At 46.7% G+C, this 21,194-nt stretch overlaps 3 protein-coding genes across 3 annotated transcripts; 2 read left to right on the top strand and 1 right to left on the bottom strand.

Moving 5' to 3' along the window:
• Window positions 1–6,659: 6,659 nt before the first annotated feature.
• Window positions 6,660–8,871, top strand: LOC123137787 (plasmodesmata-located protein 8). Its single transcript, XM_044557633.1, has 3 exons — window positions 6,660–7,580; window positions 8,356–8,457; window positions 8,627–8,871. The coding sequence occupies exons 1-3, from the start codon at window positions 6,839–6,841 to the stop codon at window positions 8,629–8,631; spliced, it is 849 nt and encodes a 282-aa protein (XP_044413568.1). The 5' UTR covers window positions 6,660–6,838; the 3' UTR covers window positions 8,632–8,871.
• Window positions 8,073–14,124, bottom strand: LOC123137786 (vacuolar-processing enzyme beta-isozyme 1-like). The gene is made up of 9 exons (NM_001405094.1): window positions 13,655–14,124; window positions 12,383–12,547; window positions 11,153–11,309; window positions 10,988–11,073; window positions 10,715–10,914; window positions 10,370–10,418; window positions 10,088–10,294; window positions 9,373–9,579; window positions 8,073–9,277 (listed from the first exon to the last, which is right to left on the bottom strand). Exons 1-9 carry the CDS (start codon window positions 13,862–13,864, stop codon window positions 9,095–9,097), a joined length of 1,464 nt encoding a protein of 487 aa, NP_001392023.1. The 5' UTR covers window positions 13,865–14,124; the 3' UTR covers window positions 8,073–9,094.
• A 246-nt stretch (window positions 14,125–14,370) lies between these two features.
• LOC100682494 (hsp70-Hsp90 organizing protein-like) lies at window positions 14,371–19,531 on the top strand. The gene is made up of 7 exons (NM_001405096.1): window positions 14,371–15,375; window positions 17,271–17,559; window positions 17,699–17,784; window positions 18,436–18,659; window positions 18,752–18,818; window positions 18,905–18,964; window positions 19,048–19,531. The coding sequence occupies exons 1-7, from the start codon at window positions 14,473–14,475 to the stop codon at window positions 19,159–19,161; spliced, it is 1,743 nt and encodes a 580-aa protein (NP_001392025.1). The 5' UTR covers window positions 14,371–14,472; the 3' UTR covers window positions 19,162–19,531.
• Window positions 19,532–21,194: the final 1,663 nt, after the last annotated feature.

The raw sequence follows: 21,194 nt of genomic DNA, 5'->3' as shown, positions 1-21,194 counted from the left end.
CCAACGTTCTACGTCCGGCTACTGCGTCTATCTTGGTGACAACCTTGTCTCTTGGTCGTCTAAACGTCAGACTACTGTGTCTCGTTCCAGTGCCGAAGCGGAGTATCGCGCCGTTGCTCATGTTGTTGTTGAGTGATTTTGGATCCGTCAGCTCCTTGGGGAGCTCCATCACCCTCTAACGTCTGCCACTGTTGTCTTCTGTGACAACATTAGTACTGTCTACATGGCCTCTAATCTGGTCCAGCATCGTCGTACCAAGCACATTGAGATTGATATCCACTTCATTCAGGAGAAGGTGTTGCTTGGGAGGTCCAGGTCCTTCATGTGCCATCCTCGCATCAGTACGCTGACATCATGACAAAAGGATTGCCCTCACAGCTGAGTTTCGTTCCATCTTATGCTTGTTTCCGTACGACGCACAAGCTGAGGGGGGTGTTAAAGTATTCCTTTTGTCTATATTTCTTGTAATAGGAAACTAGCACAATATCCCACCGAATATTGTTGTATGATTCGGTTGAGGATTTCCTTTGATTCACCTTGATTACCAAGGCATGTAATCATATATATTGTGAATACAAGGGCCGCCCCAAGTGTGGTGTGAATCACAAATCCTGCATTGTTTCTCTACAAACATTTTCTTCTTATGTTCTCCGCTAGATAAGAACTTTTGAGTGATATTCATCGCACTTTGAGGGATGGTTATATGATCCAATTATATTAGCACTGTTGAGAGATTACACTAGCGAAAGTACGGACCCTAGGCCTCATTTTCAAGAATTGCAATACCGTTTGTGCTCACTTTTGTTACTTGCTACATTGCTGTTTTTTATTGTTCCTATCACAAAAATCAATATCTACTGTCATTACTACACTTTTATCACCATCTCTTCGCCGAACTAGTGCACCTACACAATTTACCATTGTATTTGGTGTGTTGGGGACACAAGAGTGTTAGGAAACGTTGGATGGAAAACAAAAAAAATCTACGCACACGCAAGATCTATCCATGAAGATGTGTAGTTACAAGAGGGAAGAGCATCTTCATATCCTTGAAGATCGTTAAGCGGAAGCGTTTATCAATACGGTTGATGTAGTCGTACACCTTCACGATCCGTCCTGATCAAGTACCAAACGTACGACACCTCCGTGTTCAGCACACGTTCATCTCGATGACGTCCTCTCCTTCTTGATCTATTAAGAGAGACGAAGTAGTAGATGAGTTCTGGCAGCACGGCGGTGTGGTGACGGTGGTGGTGAAGAACAATCTCCGCAGGGCTTCGCCTAAGCACTACGGAAACTATGGCGGAGGATAAACTAGAGGGGACAGAGTTGCCGGTGAAGGAAATATGCCCTGGAGGCAATAATAAAGTTATTATTTATTTCCTCATATCATGATAAATTTTTATTATTCATGCTAGAATTGTATTAACCGGAAACATAATACATGTGTGAGTACATAGACAAACATAGTCTCACTAGTATGACTCTACTTGACTAGCTCGTTGACCAAAGATGGTTGAGTTTCCTAGCCATAGACATGAGTTGTCATTTGATTAACGGGATCACATCATTAGGAGAATGATGTGATTGACTTGACCCATTTTGTTAGCTTAGCACTTGATCATTTAGTTTACTGCTATTGCTTTCTCCATGACTTATACATGTTCCTATGATTATGAGATTACGCAACTCCCGGATACCAGAGGAACACTTTGTGTGCTACCAAACGTCACAACGTAACTGGGTCGTTATAAAGGTGCTCTACAGGTGTCTTCAATAGTGTTTGTTGAGTTGGCATAGATCAAGAATAGGATTTGTCGCTCCGATTGTCGGAGAGGTATCTCTGTGCCCTCTCGGTAATGCACATCACTAGAAGCCTTGCAAGCAATGTGACTAATGGTTTAGTCACAGGATGATGCACTACGGAACGAGTAAAGAAACTTGCCGGTAATGAGATTGAGCTAGGTATTGAGAGACCGACGATCGAATCTCGGGCAAGTAACATACCGATGACAAAGGGAACAACGTATGTTGTTATGCGGTTTGACCGATAAAGATCTTCGTAGAATATGTAGGAACCAATATGAGCATCCAGGTTCCGCTATTGGTTATTGACCGGAGACGTGTCTCGGTCATGTCTACATAGTTCTCAAACCCGTAGGGTCCGCACGCTTAAAGTTTGGTGACGATCGGTATTGAGTTTATGTGTTTTGATGTACCGAAGGTAGTTCGGAGTCCCGGATATGATCACGGACATGACGAGGAGTCTCGAAATGGTCTAGACATAAAGATCGATATATTGGACGACTATGTTTGGGCACCGGAAGTGTTTCGGGAGGTTTCGGACATATACCGGAGTACCGGGGGGTTACCGGACCCCCCCCCCCCGGGAGTAATATTGGGCCTAATGGGAGTTAATCTTCCGGATGATAGTGTCATTGACAGAATTCTTCAATCACTGCCACCAAGCTACAAGAGCTTTGTGATGAACTATAATATGCAAGGGATGGATAAGACAATTCCCGAGCTCTTCGTGATGCTAAAGGCTGCGGAGGTAGAAATAAAAAAGGAGCATCAAGTGTTGATGGTCAACAAGACCACCAGTTTCAAGAAAAAGGGTAAAGGGAAGAAGAAGGGGAACTTCAAGAAGAACGACAAACAAGTTGCTGCTCAAGAGAAGAAACCCAAGTCTGGACCTAAGCTTGAGACTGAGTGCTTCTACTACAAACAAACTGGTCACTGGAAGCGGAACTGCCCCAAGTATTTGGCGGATAAGAAGGATAGCAAGGTGAACAAAGGTATATGTGATATACATGTTATTGATGTGTACCTTACTAAAACTCGTAGTAGCACCTGGGTATTTGATACTGGTTCTGTTGCTAATATTTTCAACTCGAAACAGGGACTACGAATTAAGCAAAGATTGGCTAAGGACGAGGTGACGATGTGCGTAGGAAATGGTTCCAAAGTCGATGTGATCGCCATCGGCACGCTACCTCTACATCTACCTTCGGGATTAGTTTTAGACTTGAATAATTGTTATTTGGTGCTAGCATTGAGCATGAACATTACATCTAGTTCTTGTTTGATGCGAGACGGTTATTCATTTAAATCAGAGAATAATGGTTATTCTATTTATATGAGTAATATCTTGTATGGTCATGCACCCTAGGAGTAGCTGATGTTATCTTAAACATCAAGCTGTTGAGAGATATGAATGGTGGGATCACACTGCTTCAGTCTCACTATGTGGAAAAGGTCTTGAGTCATTTTGGGTATAGCGACCGCACGCCTTCTCCAACTCCATATGATACTAGTGTGTTGCTTCGAAAGAATCGACAGATTGCTAGAGATCAACTGAGGTATTCTCAGATTATTGGCTCACTTATGTATTTGGCGACATCTCTTTTGCTGCGAGCAAGCTGAGTCGGTTTCTGTCAAAACTAGGAGATGATCATTGGCATGTGCTTGAGAGAGTTATGCACTATTTGAAAGGCATTGCGAGCTATGGGATTCACTACACAGGGTATCCAAGGGTACTGGAGGGTTATAGTGACTCAAACTGGATATGTGATGCTGATGAGATTAAGGCCACAAGTGGTTATGTTTTTACACTTGGTGGTGGCGCTGTTTCCTGGAAGTCTTGCAAGCAGACCATCTTAACGAGGTCAACTATGGAAGCAGAACTCACAACATTAGACACTGTCACTGTTGAAGCAGAGTGGCTTCGTGAGCTCTTGATGGACTTACCTATGGTTGAAAAACTAATACCCCCCTATCCCGATGAACTGTGATAATCAAACTGTTATCGTCAAGATAAACAGTTCTAAAGACAATATGAAGTCCTCAAGGCATGTGAAGAGGAGACTAAAATATGTCAGAAAATTGAGGAACTCCGGAGTTATTACGTTGGATTATATCCAAACGTCGAAAAACTTGGCAGATCCCTTCACAAAGGGTTTATCACGTAATGTGATAGACAATGCATCGATGGAGATGGGTCCGAGACCCACCGCATGAGTTGTCCATAGTGGTAACCCACTCTATGTGATCGGAGATCCCGTGAAGTAGAAGTGGGAGACAAGCTGTTGGTCAGCTGTGAGGAGAGTATCCCTATATTAATTATCCCACTCCGTGAAGATGCAATACTCTCCTGATCTGCATGGCAGGTTGATACTTATCTTAATGTGTTCCAAGTGGCTTATTCGGGTAAGCAGAGATGTTGTCCTACAGAACATCTCCTAAGGAACACACCTATATAAATTTGACTGTTAACGTCGCAGTCTGTGAGAATTGGGTGTTCTCTAATAAATTCATGAAAGGCCCTCGAGTATGACGTATACGCTCCATCCGCGGGGAAGCCTTGCGGCAGCCCAGTATCGGTCAAAAATTTGTGTGAAACTAGTTTCAGAGAAAACTTATAGTTCAAGGCATAGTCCACTATTCAAGTTGTGATCTAGTGTAGCATAAAACTCTAAGTGGAAGTTCAACTTCACAATCTCCACTAAGCACCGGTATATAATTAATGTTTTGAAACTAAATGATGAGATGTGCCAATGAGACTTTGTGGGGGATTGTTGAAATTTTGCTAGTAGGCCTTTGGCCCAAAGCCCAACTAAAATTCTGAAATTCTCTTGGCCCATTCATGCACACATGTGAGTGGAGTGAGTGAGACTAGAGTTTAGTCCCACCACGGAAGTTGAGAGAGACTTGCACCTCTTTATGAGGTGAGCTCTTCTACCACTTGTATGAGCATGAGAAGAGGAGACCTACACGCGCGCTCCTCCTCCTTGCTCGCCTCGCCACGCCACGCCTCGTCACGATGCGCTGTGGGTTGCGGGATTGAGCCGAGCCGAGGACAGAGCTATGCACGTTGTCTATATTTTTGCTGTTCGGGAAAATTAATGAGTCATTAATTAATAATTAACGGACGCGTTAATTACTGAACCGTTTCCGATTCTTTTGGATCGTGATAACTCGGACGTGGGGTTTACTCCCACAACCTACCCGGCCCGCACTATATAGTCAGGCAGACGTCTACCCTAGCCATCGCCGCTTCGTATGGTTTCTCACCACCATTCCAGATCATTGCGCCGTCAAGCAAGTCTTCTCCATCCCTCCTTTCGGCGTGCATCGGGAGAAGGGACAACAAGCCTCCGGAACCCCGCCTTTCGTGATCCTGTACGGGAGAGGGGCGATCAGGTTTTTGGGGAGCGCACTCGCGCGACTGCTGGCAGTGACGACTTCGCGAACGACGACTTCTTCCCCGACCTCGGCAACCTCATCCTCGACGACATGGGCGACAACGTCAACACCGGCGGTGCTGCTCCCGCTGCATCGTATGTGATTCTATCCTTCCTGTTCGAGATCGTGGTAGAATTCATATTTCTAGTATGTGCTCTAGATGTGATCTGTTCATATGCTATGCTAGTTCGCATAATTAGTTCAATCTCTGCTACTGCGGTCATGATTTATCTTCTGTTTATTTGGATTAAATCTCGTAGTAATTTTCACATTTTTTCAACACAAACCGTTTTCACCGTTAGATTCCTCACGTCGAGATCTTCAAAATTAAATCCCACGTTAATAGGTTTTGACAAACCATTTTTCACGAAAAAACCCAGACGAAAAAAACGAACCGGGAGCACATGGTTTTTCCCTTCCCGAAAGAGGCACGCCCATGCCTCTCGTGGAATCACAACCGTGACTCTCGCGAAAGCAAAACCGTGCCTCTCGCAGAATCACAACCGTGCCTCTTGCGGAAGCAAAACCATGCCTCTCGCGGAACGAAAAAGAAGAAGAGAAAACACGTTTTTTTTTCGTTTCCGAGGAGGCACGGCTGTGCCTCTGGCGAAAGCACAACCATGCCTCTCGTGAAAGAAAAAAAACACATTTTTTATTTCGTTTTCGAGAGGCACGGCCGTGCCTCTCGTGAAAGCACAACCGTGTCTCCCGCGGAATGGAAAAAACAAAAAACACTTTTTTTTTCCGTTTTCGAGCGGCACGGTCTTGCCTCTCTTGAAAGCAAAATCGTGCCTCTCGCGGAAGGAAAAAGAAACAGAAAACATGTTTTTTTTGTTTCCGAAAGTCACGGCCGTGACTTGCGAAAAAAAGCGTGTTTTTTTGCGCAATTTTTTTTTAATTTTTTTTTCTAAAGGAGACCGGTGGAAACCCAAAACGTCGAAAACCCCCAAAAAAAACTGTTTAGAAAGCCGAAAACACGTGCGAAAAAACAAACAAAATTCGGAGGGAGCGCCTAGAACGCGACACGTGACGGGCGGCCGAGAGCACGCCAAGTGACGCTGATCATTGTGAGCCTCCTGAAGGAGCGCTCGTTAATTAGTTGCTCTCGCTTTTTGTTTTTTGAGAGGTTCTGGAGTTGGTAGGTGCAAACGTTTCGGCCGCACGGCGTGGACCGAACCTTGTAAGCCTGCACAACCGGCCCAAGTTTCATAATTTTTGTCGTTTTGAAGTAAAGCCCCGAAAAAAATATCGTTTTGAAGTAAAACCACTATAAAATTATGAAACGGAAGGAGTAAATGTTAAGAAAAGAAATGCCAGCAAAGTATTGCTGAAAGCCCACCATGCCCTCTTGTTTATGAGCTCGAGTTTCGACCTCGACGGCGTACAAGAATCTCTCTCTGATACGAGCGGCACCGCACCGACCGTTTCGGCCGGATATATCGTTGTACCTCGAACGTATATGCATCTCTTGCCCACAATCACAAGGCCATCCACGACACGCGCGCCCAGCTGCGAATCGGACCAAATCCAGAGCTAGCTCGTGCGCGTGTACGTGCCCTGTTACTGTCTAGGCCACTGCCTCACCCAGTCACCCATGCCTCAGCTCCGCGCCCTCGTCGCCATCACGCTACTCCTCCACCTCCACGCCGCACCGACGGCCGTCGCGCAGGCCGCGACGGGCGCGTTCATCTACGCCGGGTGCTCGCCGTCCAAGTACGAGCGCGATACCGCCTTCCAGAGCAACCTCGCCTCCCTCCTCGCCTCCATCGCCTCCACCGCGTCCTCCGGCGCCACCTACAACAGCTTCACCGCGGGCGGCGGCGTCGGCCAGGCGGAGGCTGTCCGCACGGCCGCGTACGGCCTGTACCAGTGCCGCGGCGACCTGAGCCGCGGCGAGTGCGTGGCGTGCGTGCGGGAGACGGTGGCGCGCCTGGGCGCCGTGTGCGCCAACTCGTACGCCGCGTCGCTGCAGGTGGACGGCTGCTACGTGCGGTACGACGCCAGCGACTTCGTCGGCCGGGCCGACAACACCGTCGCGTACCGGAAGTGCAGCTCCAGCAGCAGCGAGGACGCCGGGTTCCTCAAGAGCCGCGACGCCGTGCTCAGGGAGCTGCAGGCGCAGGCCGCGACGGGGTACAAGCTGACCGCCTCCGGCACGGTGCAGGGGGTGGCGCAGTGCCTCGGCGACATCGCGGCGCCGGACTGCGCCGCGTGCCTGGCGCAGGCGGTGGTGCAGCTCAAGGGCACGTGCGGCTCCGCGCTGGCCGCCGACGTCTACCTGGAGCAGTGCTACGTCAAGTACTGGCAAAACGGACACGACTTCCGCTCTTCACAGGGTACGTATTTTCTTAGGAATACGTCTGCGTACGTGGTACAATGCCAACTATGTTAAGTATCGCTGTAGGAGTAAAACCATCTTCTTCTTCTCTTTTCTTTTTGCGGGGGAAGAGTAAAACCATCTTCAGCTTCAACAGATCACAACAACTCCTTCATTTCCTTGACAAGTTAATTTTTAGCCCTTTTTTCTCAAAAAAAAAACTGATTTTCTTAAAAATCCTAACGTTTAACTTCGTTTTATCAATGAAGTTCGAGACATACACATCAATTCAAATCTACGAGATTAAACAACAGTGAAAAATTTAGAGAACATGCATACCATGGCCCCACCGGATGCGCGAATTGGTCGTCAGATGCAACTGGAGACCACTATAGAACTATTATTAGTGATGATCAGTCAAAAGGTGATATGGAGGGCATGGGGCAATTGCAACGAGCATATATTCCGAATTGGTAAACTTCCAATCCAAAGTTTATAAAGAGGAGGACAAGCGGAATATATTCCAAACTATCGTTTTGTTAGATGTGAGTGAGGTAATGGTGGGGTTCGCAACAAGATTAGATGTGATTACTGGTAAACATGGTTGTGGGGGGGTGACTTCATATCATGGCGCTTTACACACACCGACGTGTTCAGTACAAATTTACTGATCAAATGATACATAGAAGCTACCCTACTCGTACTGATAATATTCCCTGTGAGCAAAGGATCACTTTGTGTGAGTGCTGCACTTGTTTATTTTGGACTTATTAATCTGCTTGGCTCGGCGACAGACTATTCGGGAGACGAATTTGGGAGGACCGTGGCCATAATAATTGGGATCTTGGCCGGGCTAGCACTCCTGGTGGTGTTCATCTCTTTCCTCACCAAAGCATGTAAGTCCTCTAAATTATGTCAGACCAAACTTTAGTTTTTCTTTTCTACCAAACTTCACTTGTGATTGTTGGGGTTTTGTCACCCAAGCCCAGAAATGAGAAAAGGAAGAGGAGGTTACCGCATCAAGTACCGTCGGGCACAGTTAACCATTTTTCCAATGCAATGCAGGCTAGAAGCCCACACGGCCCAGGTTACATCCAGCTACAGCATTAGAGACTAGAGGAGCAGGACGACAACATGGCATCAGAAGTTCAAGGAAAAACCCAGCAAAGGCTGCACATTCGCACTTCCATAGATCCACTGATCTTCAAGTTGTCTCAGAAGTATTGCCTCGGTTTTTCCTATTTTACTTTGAGAGAGGAAACTGCTCTTGAATAATTAAGACAAGAAAGAGAGGTCTGCTTGTGAACGCATTACTTGGTTGTTCAGCTAACCACACACCATGCACGATTAATAGTACGTGGTATAATATACATCACACAGCTAAAGCAACGTACATGGCCACATTCTTATATAGTCGGCCTAAAGGTTATTTTGATGATGATACACTACTAATAGCCCCATACAATACTACATATTCACATAAGCCGAGGACAAGTAACAACATACTAGCATGCACCTCAGCAGGTTGGTTGATCAAGCGCTGTACCCTTGGATCAACGTGCTCCATCTCGCGGAGTTCTGAACGCCGCAAGCACCGATGCTTGCTTCCTTCATCGTTGTGCCGGAAACACCATTGTTGCATATATTTGCGAAAGCTCGCATGTGCTTCATACCGTACTGAGTGAGCGATCCGCAATGAGACTCGAAGATCCGCACCTGAAGAAGCCGCTCAAGAGTCAAATCATCATCAACATTAAATTGACTGAGCTGAAACTATGCAGGTGTACACAACACAAGAGTCTCCTACTTACCATCCTCTTCAGGCAATCCCAGTCGTCCACTAGAGGCTTCCCAGAAGGTCTGACAGCTTGAAGCTCCGAAGGTCCATTCTCGAAGCCAAATAGGAGCTTCCCAATAAAATCAATGCTGTTGTCAAGATGCTTCCTGTGGGCGACTGTCTCACTGATCTCCCTCAGAACGTTCGCCTTCTCTTTAGACTTTTCATGTAGCAGCTCATACTGAAACCAAACCAAAATACCTTCAGCTAACATAGGCACATAAGGCAGAGGCTGATACTAAACAAAAATACTAATCAATCGCAGACACAGTGCTATAGGTTCCGATGCAAGTAGCTCACTAGTAAGTACAACTAAAATGGAGAATTTCCTGTAAACAAGAAATAGCAACTGATATATCAAGTGTAGACAACAAATCATCAATGGACCTAAGAAACACAAAATAGTGAGATATGACATCCCCTGACATAAGAATGCTACAAACCTACCCAAGATATTTTAGATGGTTCCAAATAAGAACCAGTATAACGCACAAATAACGTATCAACCTCAACTTTTCATGCTAGTTTAATCTCTTGCACAAGGGAAAATGTAACAAAAAGCTCAAATCGATAGACAGTAGACTGCTTAGTTGAGGTAAATCATCCTTCTGAAACAGAAGTCTATTACTGCAATTAGTGTTGAAGAGGTTAGCAAACCAACTGAAAGACTTCATAACACTGAAACATACCCTCCTCCACAAGAAAAGAAGATCTGCGTCTCTTTGGTTGATTGCAGCCTTTGGGGCTTGCAAAAATAGCTTGTTTGTAATGTTGGTGTTTGCAGGATTGAAACCTTGATAAAGGTAAAGCTTCTCATCCTTGAAGGTCTTGTCGCCATACTCCATAACATGAGAACCGGCACTATAGCTGTTCATGTCTGAGGTTCGCTTCTTTACCTGCACATGAAACTTTCAGTACCAGGACCTTTACAATTACAAATGACAATGGTAAAAAGGCAAATAAATCCGCACCACTTCATACTGCTTCTTGATTGTCTCCTCCTTCAGATTATTAGTCTCACTGTAAAATAGCATGGAGATAACCAAACACGTCATTAAGTGAATGCTTAGCATACAAACAGATTCTTCAGCAGACTTGTGTAATCTGGATTCGCAGGTTCTATGTCATGTACTTCAGAACTAAAGGAAGGAATGGACATGACTTGTTACAAAATCCTCCTCGAGGAACTATGCAGTGCAAAGTAATGCAACCAAAATATAACTCATCAGCTGCTGGTCGTTGTACCCTATTCTGCTAAACACTGGTACTCTGTAAATTAATCTTGCCATTGTGAATTTAGGTTACGAGTTACAGACCTGTCTTCCATCCAAGAAATACTGTAGAGATCACCTAAGCAGGTAATATACTCAGAAGGAGGCGATGGTTCCATTCCTGGGCAGTATGTACCCCAGCTGCTTTCTTCTGCATTAGATGCTGTTGTGACATAAATATTGAGGTCTGCAGGCATCAAACCCTCAAAAATACTGCCACTTTCACAAGCTTCCACATATATAACCTGCCAATTATAGCACTGATTTCAGTCAAACAGGCCACGGTTACCACAAACAAGTAACTATGGGCAGCATTACCATTTTTGCATAGGTATTGGATGCATGTTTTTCTTGTAAGACCTTGATAAAATCAGCAGCATAGAGATATGGCAGGTTGGGCATACCTGAAACTTGCAAAAGTCAATACACAAGATGAACAAAACTAACTAATACAACAAAGCAGCGGGTATAACTTCCACACACCAAGGACTCCGGGACCCCCGTGATCTGAGTAGTAGATAAATATATGGTCATTTGGTTTGCTATCTATGACCTTCTTACTCCCTCCAGTGACCGCAGTTTTGTTGCCCAAGAGAACTGCATAGAAGTTCTTAGCAGTAACTGCCTCTCCGGTGTAGTCCTGAAATTATAATGCATATCTTCATCGAACTTGAGAGAAGGGCAATAGATATGTTCTGTACTTCTACCATACACAATTCTTAAGCCATATGAAGCTCAAAAAGAACATGCCGATATTGAACTATTTCTTTTGTGTCTTGATGCAGTGATAGTTAAGTTTCTGTAGAACAGTCCTACAAGTACACCGAAACACACACAGCCCCCACAACCAGGGGCATAGCCAAGCCCCAGGTTGCCCGGGCAGGGGCCTGAGGCGTAAAAGGCACGTGCTGTAATTGACGAAGCCAAACAACTTAACTGGCGAAATCAATAGACTGCAAGGGAACAACCTACATAGAAGTATTCGCCTAACAGCATGCCTGTTTATTCCCCATGAATATATTAGTGATTCCCATCAGGATTCAGGAGACAAAAATAATGGTAAGACTGTCATCATGTAAGTAGCTAATAGCTACTCCCTCCGTTCCTAAATATTTGTCTTTTAGAGATTTCAAATGGACTACCACATACAGATGTATATAGACATATTTTAGAGTGTAGATTCACTCATTTTGCTCCATATGTAGTCACTTGTTGAAATCTCTAGAAAGAAAATATTTAGGAACGGAGGGAGTAGAACACAAAATAAGTTACTCACAATGTTGAGGCTGAGTTATGAATGCACACAACAGCATACATTAGCCCACATGCAATGCTATTTTGGAGATTTTGCTACATTCTAATTTTAAATTTCTCCTGACAATATTTCATATCTTAGTAAATCTAAAATTGTTCTTCTGCGAACTACTCCCACCGGACCTAATATAAGCCTTTTTAGAGAATCCAATATGGACTACATACAGAGCAAAATGAGTGAATCAACACTCTAAAATATGTCTATATAATCCGTATGTAGTTCGTATTGAAATCTATAAAAGGGCTTATATTTAGGAACAGAGGGAGTACTTAATTTAATAATTTTGAATATACACGATTAAATGTAATATAATATCATACAAACTAGCTCATGGAAATGCGTTGGTTGATGACTAGTGATCCTAATGTTCAACTCCAAGTTAAGCTCGCAGGTCATACCTTTGGAACGCCAGCATATACATCTTCGCCCTCTGGGTGATTGATGATAACCCCTGGCCTCGGGTTGAGAAGGTTGTTGGCAATGTCATCATACATAAACACCACGATGTTCTCCTCTTTTACGCCTCCTTTTCTCAATATCTGGTAGGCATGGCATATATCGGCCTGCAACAGCAACACACCAAGAATAAATCAAGAGTTCAACAAATGGTCCACGAAACATAGCTACTTCATGGTATCTCCTTAGTTTCGAACCAAAGCAACATGTAAGCACACATTATTTTACCCAAATAATAAGTGCCACATGTGTGGCACGAAGCACTCGGCCCTGATGTTTTTTACAACTAAAGTTGCCATCCGAAAACCAAAAACAAAACTGAAACTTGTCATCCGAAAAGAAGTTGCCATCCTCGCATTCCTAAACATGCCATAAAAAACATTCGGAGTTGCCATGTGTTTGTGCCAAACGTGTGGGTGTGGCACTTATCAGGGTCCTTGTTTTACCCACAGGCAAAATGTTCAATCAGGCTTTCAAGACTGCTACAAAATTCCAGTGTACACTAGTGATCTGATTAAAGGTGCAAGTATCCACATAATGAAATCTAGCTCTTATTTCTTTTGTCATCTAAATTCTGTCCAGCATCACCATTATTTTTCAGTGGCAAAATTTATCTCGTTTCTACCCTAACACAGAAAATCAGAAACCATTTCCCCATTATGAATCAAGTTGCTACCGACACTGAATCTCTCCTGAAAAGATCAAGAGAAGAAGCAAAACAAAACATCACTGTCTGGAGCTTCCTAACAAACAGACAACTGCAGTTGGGGGTAGCAGGATACGAATTAGACCATCAAATGTCCCTATTTGGAGATTCTTGTGATTCTTAAGTATAGTTATCTAGGAAAACCTTGGGAGTTGTCAAGTTCTGCACCTGCCGCCGAGTACCAACAACTGTGTTGATTTCAGAACTTGGGGGGGGGGGGGGGGGGGGGGGAGGAGAGTTAAGCTTTGAGCTTTTGGGTCACCGATCAACCCATGACCGCCAAAATTGAACATGTAAAACTCCAAATCTGCGATCTCCAACTTCTCAACAGCAATAATATCGGCAATATTCAGAACTGCGCACTGATTGCCGCAAGAGAACTTCCACAAACCGCCAATCCTTCAGCTGTCACGCTCATCTCGTTTCCAGCCAAATCGAACTACGTACGCAACAACAACAACGCACGCATCACCACGCCGATGATCTCCGACTGCGGTCAGCTGCTCACCTGGTGCCTGTAGTTTCCGTAGCCGGAGGATCCGGCGACGAGTACCGCCCACCTCGTCCCGACGCCGTCCTCCCCCTTCTCGGAGCTCTCGTCGCCCGTGGCGGGCTCCTCCTCCCCCGGCATCCGGATCACCGGGTCCCACTTCCCCTTCGAGGCGTCGGCCGCCGCACACAGCAGCAGGAGCAACGCGAAGCACCACCGCGGCGCCATCGGTCTGCGCAGGTGAGGTCGCAGTAGCACTACTGTCTAAGAGCACCGCGCGGGGGAGCCGGAACGTACGGGCGAGAAGAGCGGCGCGGGGTGCGGGGTAAAGTAGGCGCCGCGCCGCGCCCACGCCGCCATGCAGGGAGGGCGAGCAGCCTGGAGAGCGGACGCGTGGGGCGTGGGGTGCCAGGTGGTGGTGCGGCTCGTCGCCTTTCGGCGGCGGCGTCGTCTCCCCCCGGTCAACAAGCCCAAGCGAAACATGGGCAGGGCCGGCCCAATAAGCAAGGCTTCGACGGAGTCGTTGTTTGTCTCAAAAAAAAAAAGACGGAGTCGTTGTACATTGTACGCTTTCTCAATGCGTAAAACGTAATAAGGAAGTACGTAACGGAAGTCCACGACGCATCGGCTCGTCCGGTCGCTGCAGTGGCCGTGGGAAGGTTCCGGAACCCTTGAGCGAGCGAGCTCGGCCCGGCCCCGGTCTTTAGTAGAAAACTCTGCTGCTGCTCCGCCTTAATCCCCATCTAACCCCAGGATTTGTCCTCCTCCACCCAGCCGCCAAACCTTCTCGAAGCTTCCCCGGCCCGCCCCCGATCCGATCGGACCGCCCGCCCGCCATGGCCGACGAGGCGAAGGCCAAAGGTAATGCGGCCTTCTCGGCCGGCCGCTTCGAGGAGGCGGCGGGGCACTTCTCCGACGCCATCGCGCTCGCCCCCGCCAACCACGTGCTATACTCCAACCGCTCGGCGGCGCTCGCCTCGATCCACCGCTACTCCGACGCGCTCGCCGACGCCGAGAAGACCGTCGAGCTCAAGCCCGACTGGGCCAAGGGCTACTCGCGCCTCGGCGCCGCCCACCTCGGTCTCGGCGATGCCGCCAGCGCCGCCGCCGCCTACGAGAAGGGCCTCGCCCTCGATCCCAGCAACGAGGGCCTCAAGGCCGGCCTCGCTGACGCCAAGAAGGCCGCGGCCGCCCCGCCGCGCCGCGCGCCGTCTGGTGGCGCCGACGCGATCGGCCAGATGTTCCAGGGCCCCGAGCTCTGGACCAAGATCGCTTCCGACCCCGCTACGCGCGCCTACCTCGACCAGCCGGACTTCATGCAGATGCTGCGGGAGGTGCAGCGGAATCCCAGCAGCCTCAACACGTACCTGTCCGACCCGCGCATGATGCAGGTGCTCAGCCTCATGCTTAACATCAAGATCCAGACGCCCCAGGACTCCGATTTCCCGCAGTCTTCCTCGCCGTCGCAGCCGCCGCAGCAGCAGAAGCAGCAGCCCGAGACAAAGGCGAGGGAGATGGAGCCTGAGCCACAACCGGAGCCGATGGAGGTGTCTGATGAGGAGAAGGAGCGGAAGGAGAGGAAAGCTGCTGCTCTGAAGGAGAAGGAGGCAGGGAATGCATCCTACAAGAAGAAGGACTTCGAGACGGCGATCCAGCATTACACAAAGGCCTTGGAACTTGATGACGAGGACATCTCCTACCTCACTAACCGAGCAGCGGTGTACATCGAAATGGGCAAGGTGAGGTTTATTGTACAGATTCCATGCCTTAAAAGTTAAGGATCTGATCTTCAGTTCACCCCTACTGTGTATATGATTGGTTGCTACACTGTAAGCATTGGTAGTAGTAGTTGACTATCGGGCAATTAGGTCATGGCACGTGCTGCATATATATAGTGACTAGCAGTTGAGGGGATCAGCGGTTTGATTGATGTGCTAAACTGATGAACATCAAGGTAAGATGGTCTGGGTTCTAGATACAAGAGGTTTTGGGGACTAATAGGACAATTGAAAGAGGCCTAAAACTAACCATAAGTATATGTGCTATATTCCCATCCCACAAAATCGTTTCACGGTTCCCCCTAAAATGATTTTGTGAGAACTGACTCGCCCCGGGAGGAACAGGTCCGCTATCACATACTGCAAATTTTAAAACATAGATCATACATATTTCCCGCTACAAATACATAGATAAACTTACATCTAATAGATAGGGAGGCGGTGGCTCAATTGTTGACGCCAAGGAAGAACGCTTCTGCCGACCTGCGGCAAGCGTGGGCGTAGGCGTGTCCTCCTTTGCCGCGGGAGATGCCCTATAACCTTGCCGGCCCGCATAATTCCGGCTGATATAGCGTTTTTTCGTGTTTTGTGGCCCGAACAGGTCCACTATATTTAGCCCGGCCCGTAAAAATTATACAAGCGGCCAGCAGAACCGCACTTTGGCCGCTATATCTACCAGACGACATGCGCTTTGGGTTCCCGTCTTGCATTTCCTCTGCTGCTAGCCGCCACTACCTTTCTCTCTACGGCGAGCGATTCCACCCCATGCAAAGCTTTTTTCTAACGATCGATGGCGGGATCCGCACACAGGCGTGGTTTGTCACTGCCGCGCAAGATCTTCCACGACAACGTGGAGGCCGGCAGCTCCCTCCTCCCCCCGTCGAGGCTTGACAGTCCCAACAAGCCACTTGGGCCCACTTCAAACGCCTCCACGAGGAGTTCTACCCGCACACCGATGCGGAGAAGGGGCTGTCGACAGGCTCGCCGCGGCGAAGGAGGAGCACACCTTCGCCCACTCTTGCCGCCAGTCGGTGGAGGCGTTCTTCCTCGGCGTCCAGCACTGAGCCACCGCAGCTCCCACACTTAGATCTGTTTTATCTATGTATATGATGAATTCCTGTGTGATGAACTTTGTAGCGGGAACTATGTTGTTTAATTTGCAGTAAGCTTTCGTGGGATCTGTTCTGCTGGGGAGCATCACTTCCCGCAAAATCGTTTTAGGGGGTAAAACGATTTTGCGGTGGGAATATAGCGCATCTGCTAGTTGCTCTTACAGGTAGCCCTGTACTGAAATACAGACTGGTATATTGGCTTAGGTGATGACCGACGCCTGCGTTGGAGCTGTGCATGTAATACAGATTGACATTGTACAGGTGTCATACTAATAGAAATATTCTGTTTCCATTTTGATGTGAATATAATGACACACCCTTGCCCTTTGAATTTGGGTAGATAAGGAGGTGTGGCATGCCACAATTATGGCAGCAAACCATACAGTTGCCACATCTTTGGCAGTATATGGCTATTGTATATCCATAAAGGTTGCAGAGTGAACAGCAAATATAGATATGACCCTAGAGGGAAAAGCTGCATTTTCTTAATATCAATCCGTGAAGGTTTTCTACAATATAGTGATGGAAAAGATTCTTAGAAGCAGCTGCGTGCTCTTGGATGTGTGTTGCCTTAACATGCCATTTTTGTTTACTTTTGAGTAAGAAGAGCGTAGTGTTATGGTTAGAGATTTGCGACCATCCATAGAGCTGATTACTGTCCCTCCTTATTTTCTGCAACTAAATATATCCTGGTAATATATGTTATTTCTTGTTTATTGGAGTCTTATCATTTCCTGTCTCCAGTACGATGAGTGCATTGAGGACTGTGATAAGGCTGTGGAGAGGGGAAGAGAACTTCGTGCTGATTTCAAGATGGTTGCAAGGGCACTAACAAGAAAAGGAACTGCTCTGGCCAAACTTGCTAAGAACTCCAAGGACTATGATATTGCCATTGAGACTTTCCAGAAGGCTCTAACTGAGCATCGGAATCCAGACACTCTTAAAAGGCTAAATGAGGCTGAGAAGGCAAAGAAAGACTTGGAGCAACAAGAGTATTATGACCCGAAGTTAGCTGATGAGGAGAGGGAGAAAGGTAAGAGTGGCATTGCGTTGTCATCATTAGTCTTCCATGCTCCTTTCATCTTCTTCTGGTAGTATCTGTTTGTTGCAGATTTATCTTTAGAGTTGCTTTTTATGCTCGTCGCAGGCTTGCTTATCTGATGGTTTTGTAGGTAATGAGATGTTCAAGCAGCAGAAGTATCCAGAAGCAATAAAGCATTACAATGAGGCTATCAGGAGGAACCCGAAGGATGCTAGGGTAAACTTTTTTAGTCCCTGTTGGTTGTTTTTCTTTGAAGTAGCTTAAGTATAGGACCTTAGTAAGTCCCGAACATTCGGAATTTAAGCATGTCATCCCAAACATTTTTTGATGGCAACTTTAGTTGCTACGAGGTGGCAACTTTGTTCCAGTTCGATTTTTTATCAGAAAATTGCCATGTTTGTCAAAATCGCCTTAACTAAAGTTGCCATGAAAAGAGTTCGGATTAGCATGCTTAAAAATCGAACGTTCGGGATTTATCTATTCCATAAGTATATATGCGACGGAAAAGTTTGTTTCATTGTTCCAATATATGGAACCTCTGGGACAGTGTGATGATAGAGGTAGTTGCAAGTTTTGCAACTCTACAACATATGGAACTCAGCAGATTGTAGACCACTGAAATATGTATGTTTGCTTTAAAGTGTCCTGTTTTTCGTATCACTTGGCACTTCTTTCATAGGCCTTTAACAATTTTGAAATTGCACCTGAACTTCAATCAACTCTCAGCTGCTGCCCCCTTTTCCTTTTGTTGTCATGTACGCCTGTTTATTGCATTTGTTGACTGCAGTTGTGTATTGTCTTGTCTATCATTCTACATATGTTTGTTACAGTTTTAACTGTTTTAATGGTTTACCACTTCACCTACAGGTGTACAGTAATAGGGCTGCATGCTACACCAAGTTGGGAGCCATGCCTGAAGGTCTTAAAGACGCAGAGAAGTGTATTGAGCTAGACCCAACCTTCACCAAAGGGTATACAAGAAAAGGTGCAGTTCAGTTTTTCATGAAGGAATATGAAAAGGCAATGGAAACTTACCAGGCTGGGTTGAAGCATGACCCGAATAACCAGGAACTGCTTGATGGTATAAGGAGGTAACGAAGTTATGCCATATAACCATTTAGTCTAGTCACTTTATGTTTTGAAAATATGCATAAACAAACTTATATGCTGTTGGCCTTTGCAGGTGTGTTGAGCAGATCAACAAGGCTAACAGGGGTGACATAAGTCAGGAAGATTTGCAGGAGAAACAGGTAAACCTCTTGATGCACTTCATTGGTTCTTTATGTTGGCTGTTTCAAAAACTCAACATCACTAACCGTCCTTGTTATTTTTGTAGAGTAAAGCTATGCAGGACCCGGAAATCCAGAACATCCTTACCGATCCTATCATGCGACAGGTATCATCGAATCTCAGTTCGTTGTGAGAGTAATGCCACTCGGTCTATTTGTTCATACAAATGACGCTGGAAATGTTTTGCAGGTGTTGATGGATTTCCAGGAGAACCCTAGGGCTGCTCAGGATCATCTGAAGGACCCTGGAGTAGCACAGAAGATCCAAAAGCTCATAAACGCTGGAATAGTCCAAACGAGATGATCAAGCAAAGCTAGAAAGAAGCCAGGGGCGTTTGTATTGAAATTGTGCTCGGTTGTGTCACCACTGTACACTGCTTCTCTGCCCAGTGTGAACGAACTTCTATTGTATGCCATGGGGCTTTTCAGTTGGATTCGTGAGTACAGCCAGCCACATCGTTTTTCCTGTTTACGGCTATTATGTTACAGTTTTATGCGGGCAATATCCCATGTTATTACTTGTAGCCGTTTCCGCCTTCACTGTGGACAAAGAGAACAATAGAGTGTTATTGTATTTTATTTCTTGCTCTAGGAAAATGCTGTCAATGGAGAAAATTCATTGTCGCCTATTGTGTGGATGATACTTTATTTTGATGCGGAGCTCTTTGCATTTCAGAAATGTGGGTTTCTTCGTAGCTGGCGCCAAGCACTAATTATTTCGACTGATTCCTTCTCTATTGTACAATCACGAGTTTGAGCTCTGTTTCCTTCTCTATTATACAATCACGAGTTTGAGCTCTGTTCAAGAAGGAAGTCTGAAGCATTGACTGAGAATGAGTCAAATAAGTGAATGGTGAAAATCAGCGCACGAACTTCATTTTTGATACTAAAGATTAGGTGGGCAGCACGCCAAAGAGAATCGTATTGAAGCTGGCATGTTTTGTAGACACGGGAAGTTTCACATGACACGAATGAACATGGTGCCCGAAGCCGAGGAACAAGGATGCTCGACCTGAAACCAAGCATGAAACAACACCAGCATGATGCCCAACGTCGCCAAAGCAAACACCGGCGACGCCTTCATGAAGGAGATCGGCGCCTCAAGAACCGGACCTAGGGTTCGCAGATGAAGTCCGAGTAATCTCATAGCTGCCGGATCCGGATACGGAGGTGATGTGGCTAGGTCGATGGTCGAAATTGTCGTGTCGAAAACTGGGTTGATGGGGCTCTGGCACAAGAGTGAGGCATGGAAGTGTACAGGGTCGGGTCGGGGAGCCGACGAGGCAAAAAGGACTAGCGCAGGAAAACAACGGCGGCTGGCGACTTCGACAAGCTAGTCGCCGGCGAGAATGCAGATCCCAGCAGTCGGGCCGTAGCCGTCGGGGCGCGGCAAACCATGGACACTAGAGAATGCAGGCACAAGGCCGCCAAGGCCGGAGTAACGCAGGCAAAAGCCCGTTGCTAGGCGCCCCGTGCCCACCACACCACCAGGTCGGCGCGTCGCCAAAGGCAGACACCACCTGGGGAACAACCACCGTTGCCTCGACACGCTGCCACACCGGAGCCGCCACTACAGCTCGAAGGAAGGCGCCGTCGGAGATGAGGAGACACACATGCACGAGGCGGGCTCACAAGCTCGGATAACATGTTAAGTTGTGATCCAAAGTTATATGGGGCTCCTTCTGACGGAGTGGAGTGGAGGCCCGTCGCCGACTGACAATACTCGTTTTTAGGCTTTTGTAGGACACAAGGGATGGTTTTAAGGGCTTTTTTTAGTTAGCAGGAAGTTGTTTTAAGTTAGACTCAGGGCTTCGCTAGCACTTTAGTTTGCGCTAACAGACAAATCGGTATTCGAGTCCTTTGGAGAATGAGGAGACACACATGCACGAGGCGGGCTTGCAAGCTCGGACAGCCTGTTTGGTTGTGATCCAAATTTATATGGGGCTAACTTCTGAAGGAGTGGAGCGGAGACCCGTCGACGTCCTTTTTAAGATTGACAATACTTGTTTTTAGGCTTTTGTAGGACACAAGGGATGGTGTTAAGGCCTTTTTTTAGTTAGCGGGAAGTTGTTTTGAGTCAGGCCCAGGGCTTCGCTGGCGCTTTAGTTTGCGCTAACAGGCACGTCGGTATTCGAGTCCTTTGGACAATGAGGAGACACACATGCACGAGGCAGACTCGCAATCTCGGACAGCCTGTTAAGTTGTGATTCAAATTTATATGGGGCTAACTTCTGACGAGTGGAGCGGATGTCTGTCGCCGTCCTTTTTAAGGCTGGCAATACTCGTTTTTACGCTTTTGTGGGACACAAGGAATGGTTTTAAGGCCTTCTTTTAGTT

Source organism: Triticum aestivum, chromosome 6B (assembly GCF_018294505.1).
Source record: "Triticum aestivum cultivar Chinese Spring chromosome 6B, IWGSC CS RefSeq v2.1, whole genome shotgun sequence".
NCBI classification, from domain to species: Eukaryota; Viridiplantae; Streptophyta; class Magnoliopsida; order Poales; family Poaceae; genus Triticum; species Triticum aestivum.
This window is presented reverse-complemented; position numbering and strand designations above follow the sequence as displayed.

Excerpts from the sequence above, each read along its gene's own strand:
- LOC123137787 (XM_044557633.1), top strand. The coding sequence starts at position 6,839 with ATGCCTCAGCTCCGCGCCCTCGTCGCCATCACGCTACTCCTCCACCTC. Across the intron at positions 7,581-8,355 it reads CGACTTCCGCTCTTCACAGG|ACTATTCGGGAGACGAATTT; the intron begins GTACGTATTTTC and ends GCTCGGCGACAG.
- LOC123137786 (NM_001405094.1), bottom strand. The coding sequence starts at position 13,864 with ATGGCGCCGCGGTGGTGCTTCGCGTTGCTCCTGCTGCTGTGTGCGGCG. Across the intron at positions 10,419-10,714 it reads ATTTCTTGGATGGAAGACAG|TGAGACTAATAATCTGAAGG; the intron begins GTCTGTAACTCG and ends GCTATTTTACAG. Across the intron at positions 9,278-9,372 it reads GGGATTGCCTGAAGAGGATG|GTGCGGATCTTCGAGTCTCA; the intron begins GTAAGTAGGAGA and ends CGGCTTCTTCAG.
- LOC100682494 (NM_001405096.1), top strand. The coding sequence starts at position 14,473 with ATGGCCGACGAGGCGAAGGCCAAAGGTAATGCGGCCTTCTCGGCCGGC. Across the intron at positions 15,376-17,270 it reads TGTACATCGAAATGGGCAAG|TACGATGAGTGCATTGAGGA; the intron begins GTGAGGTTTATT and ends TCCTGTCTCCAG. Across the intron at positions 18,819-18,904 it reads AAGATTTGCAGGAGAAACAG|AGTAAAGCTATGCAGGACCC; the intron begins GTAAACCTCTTG and ends TTATTTTTGTAG.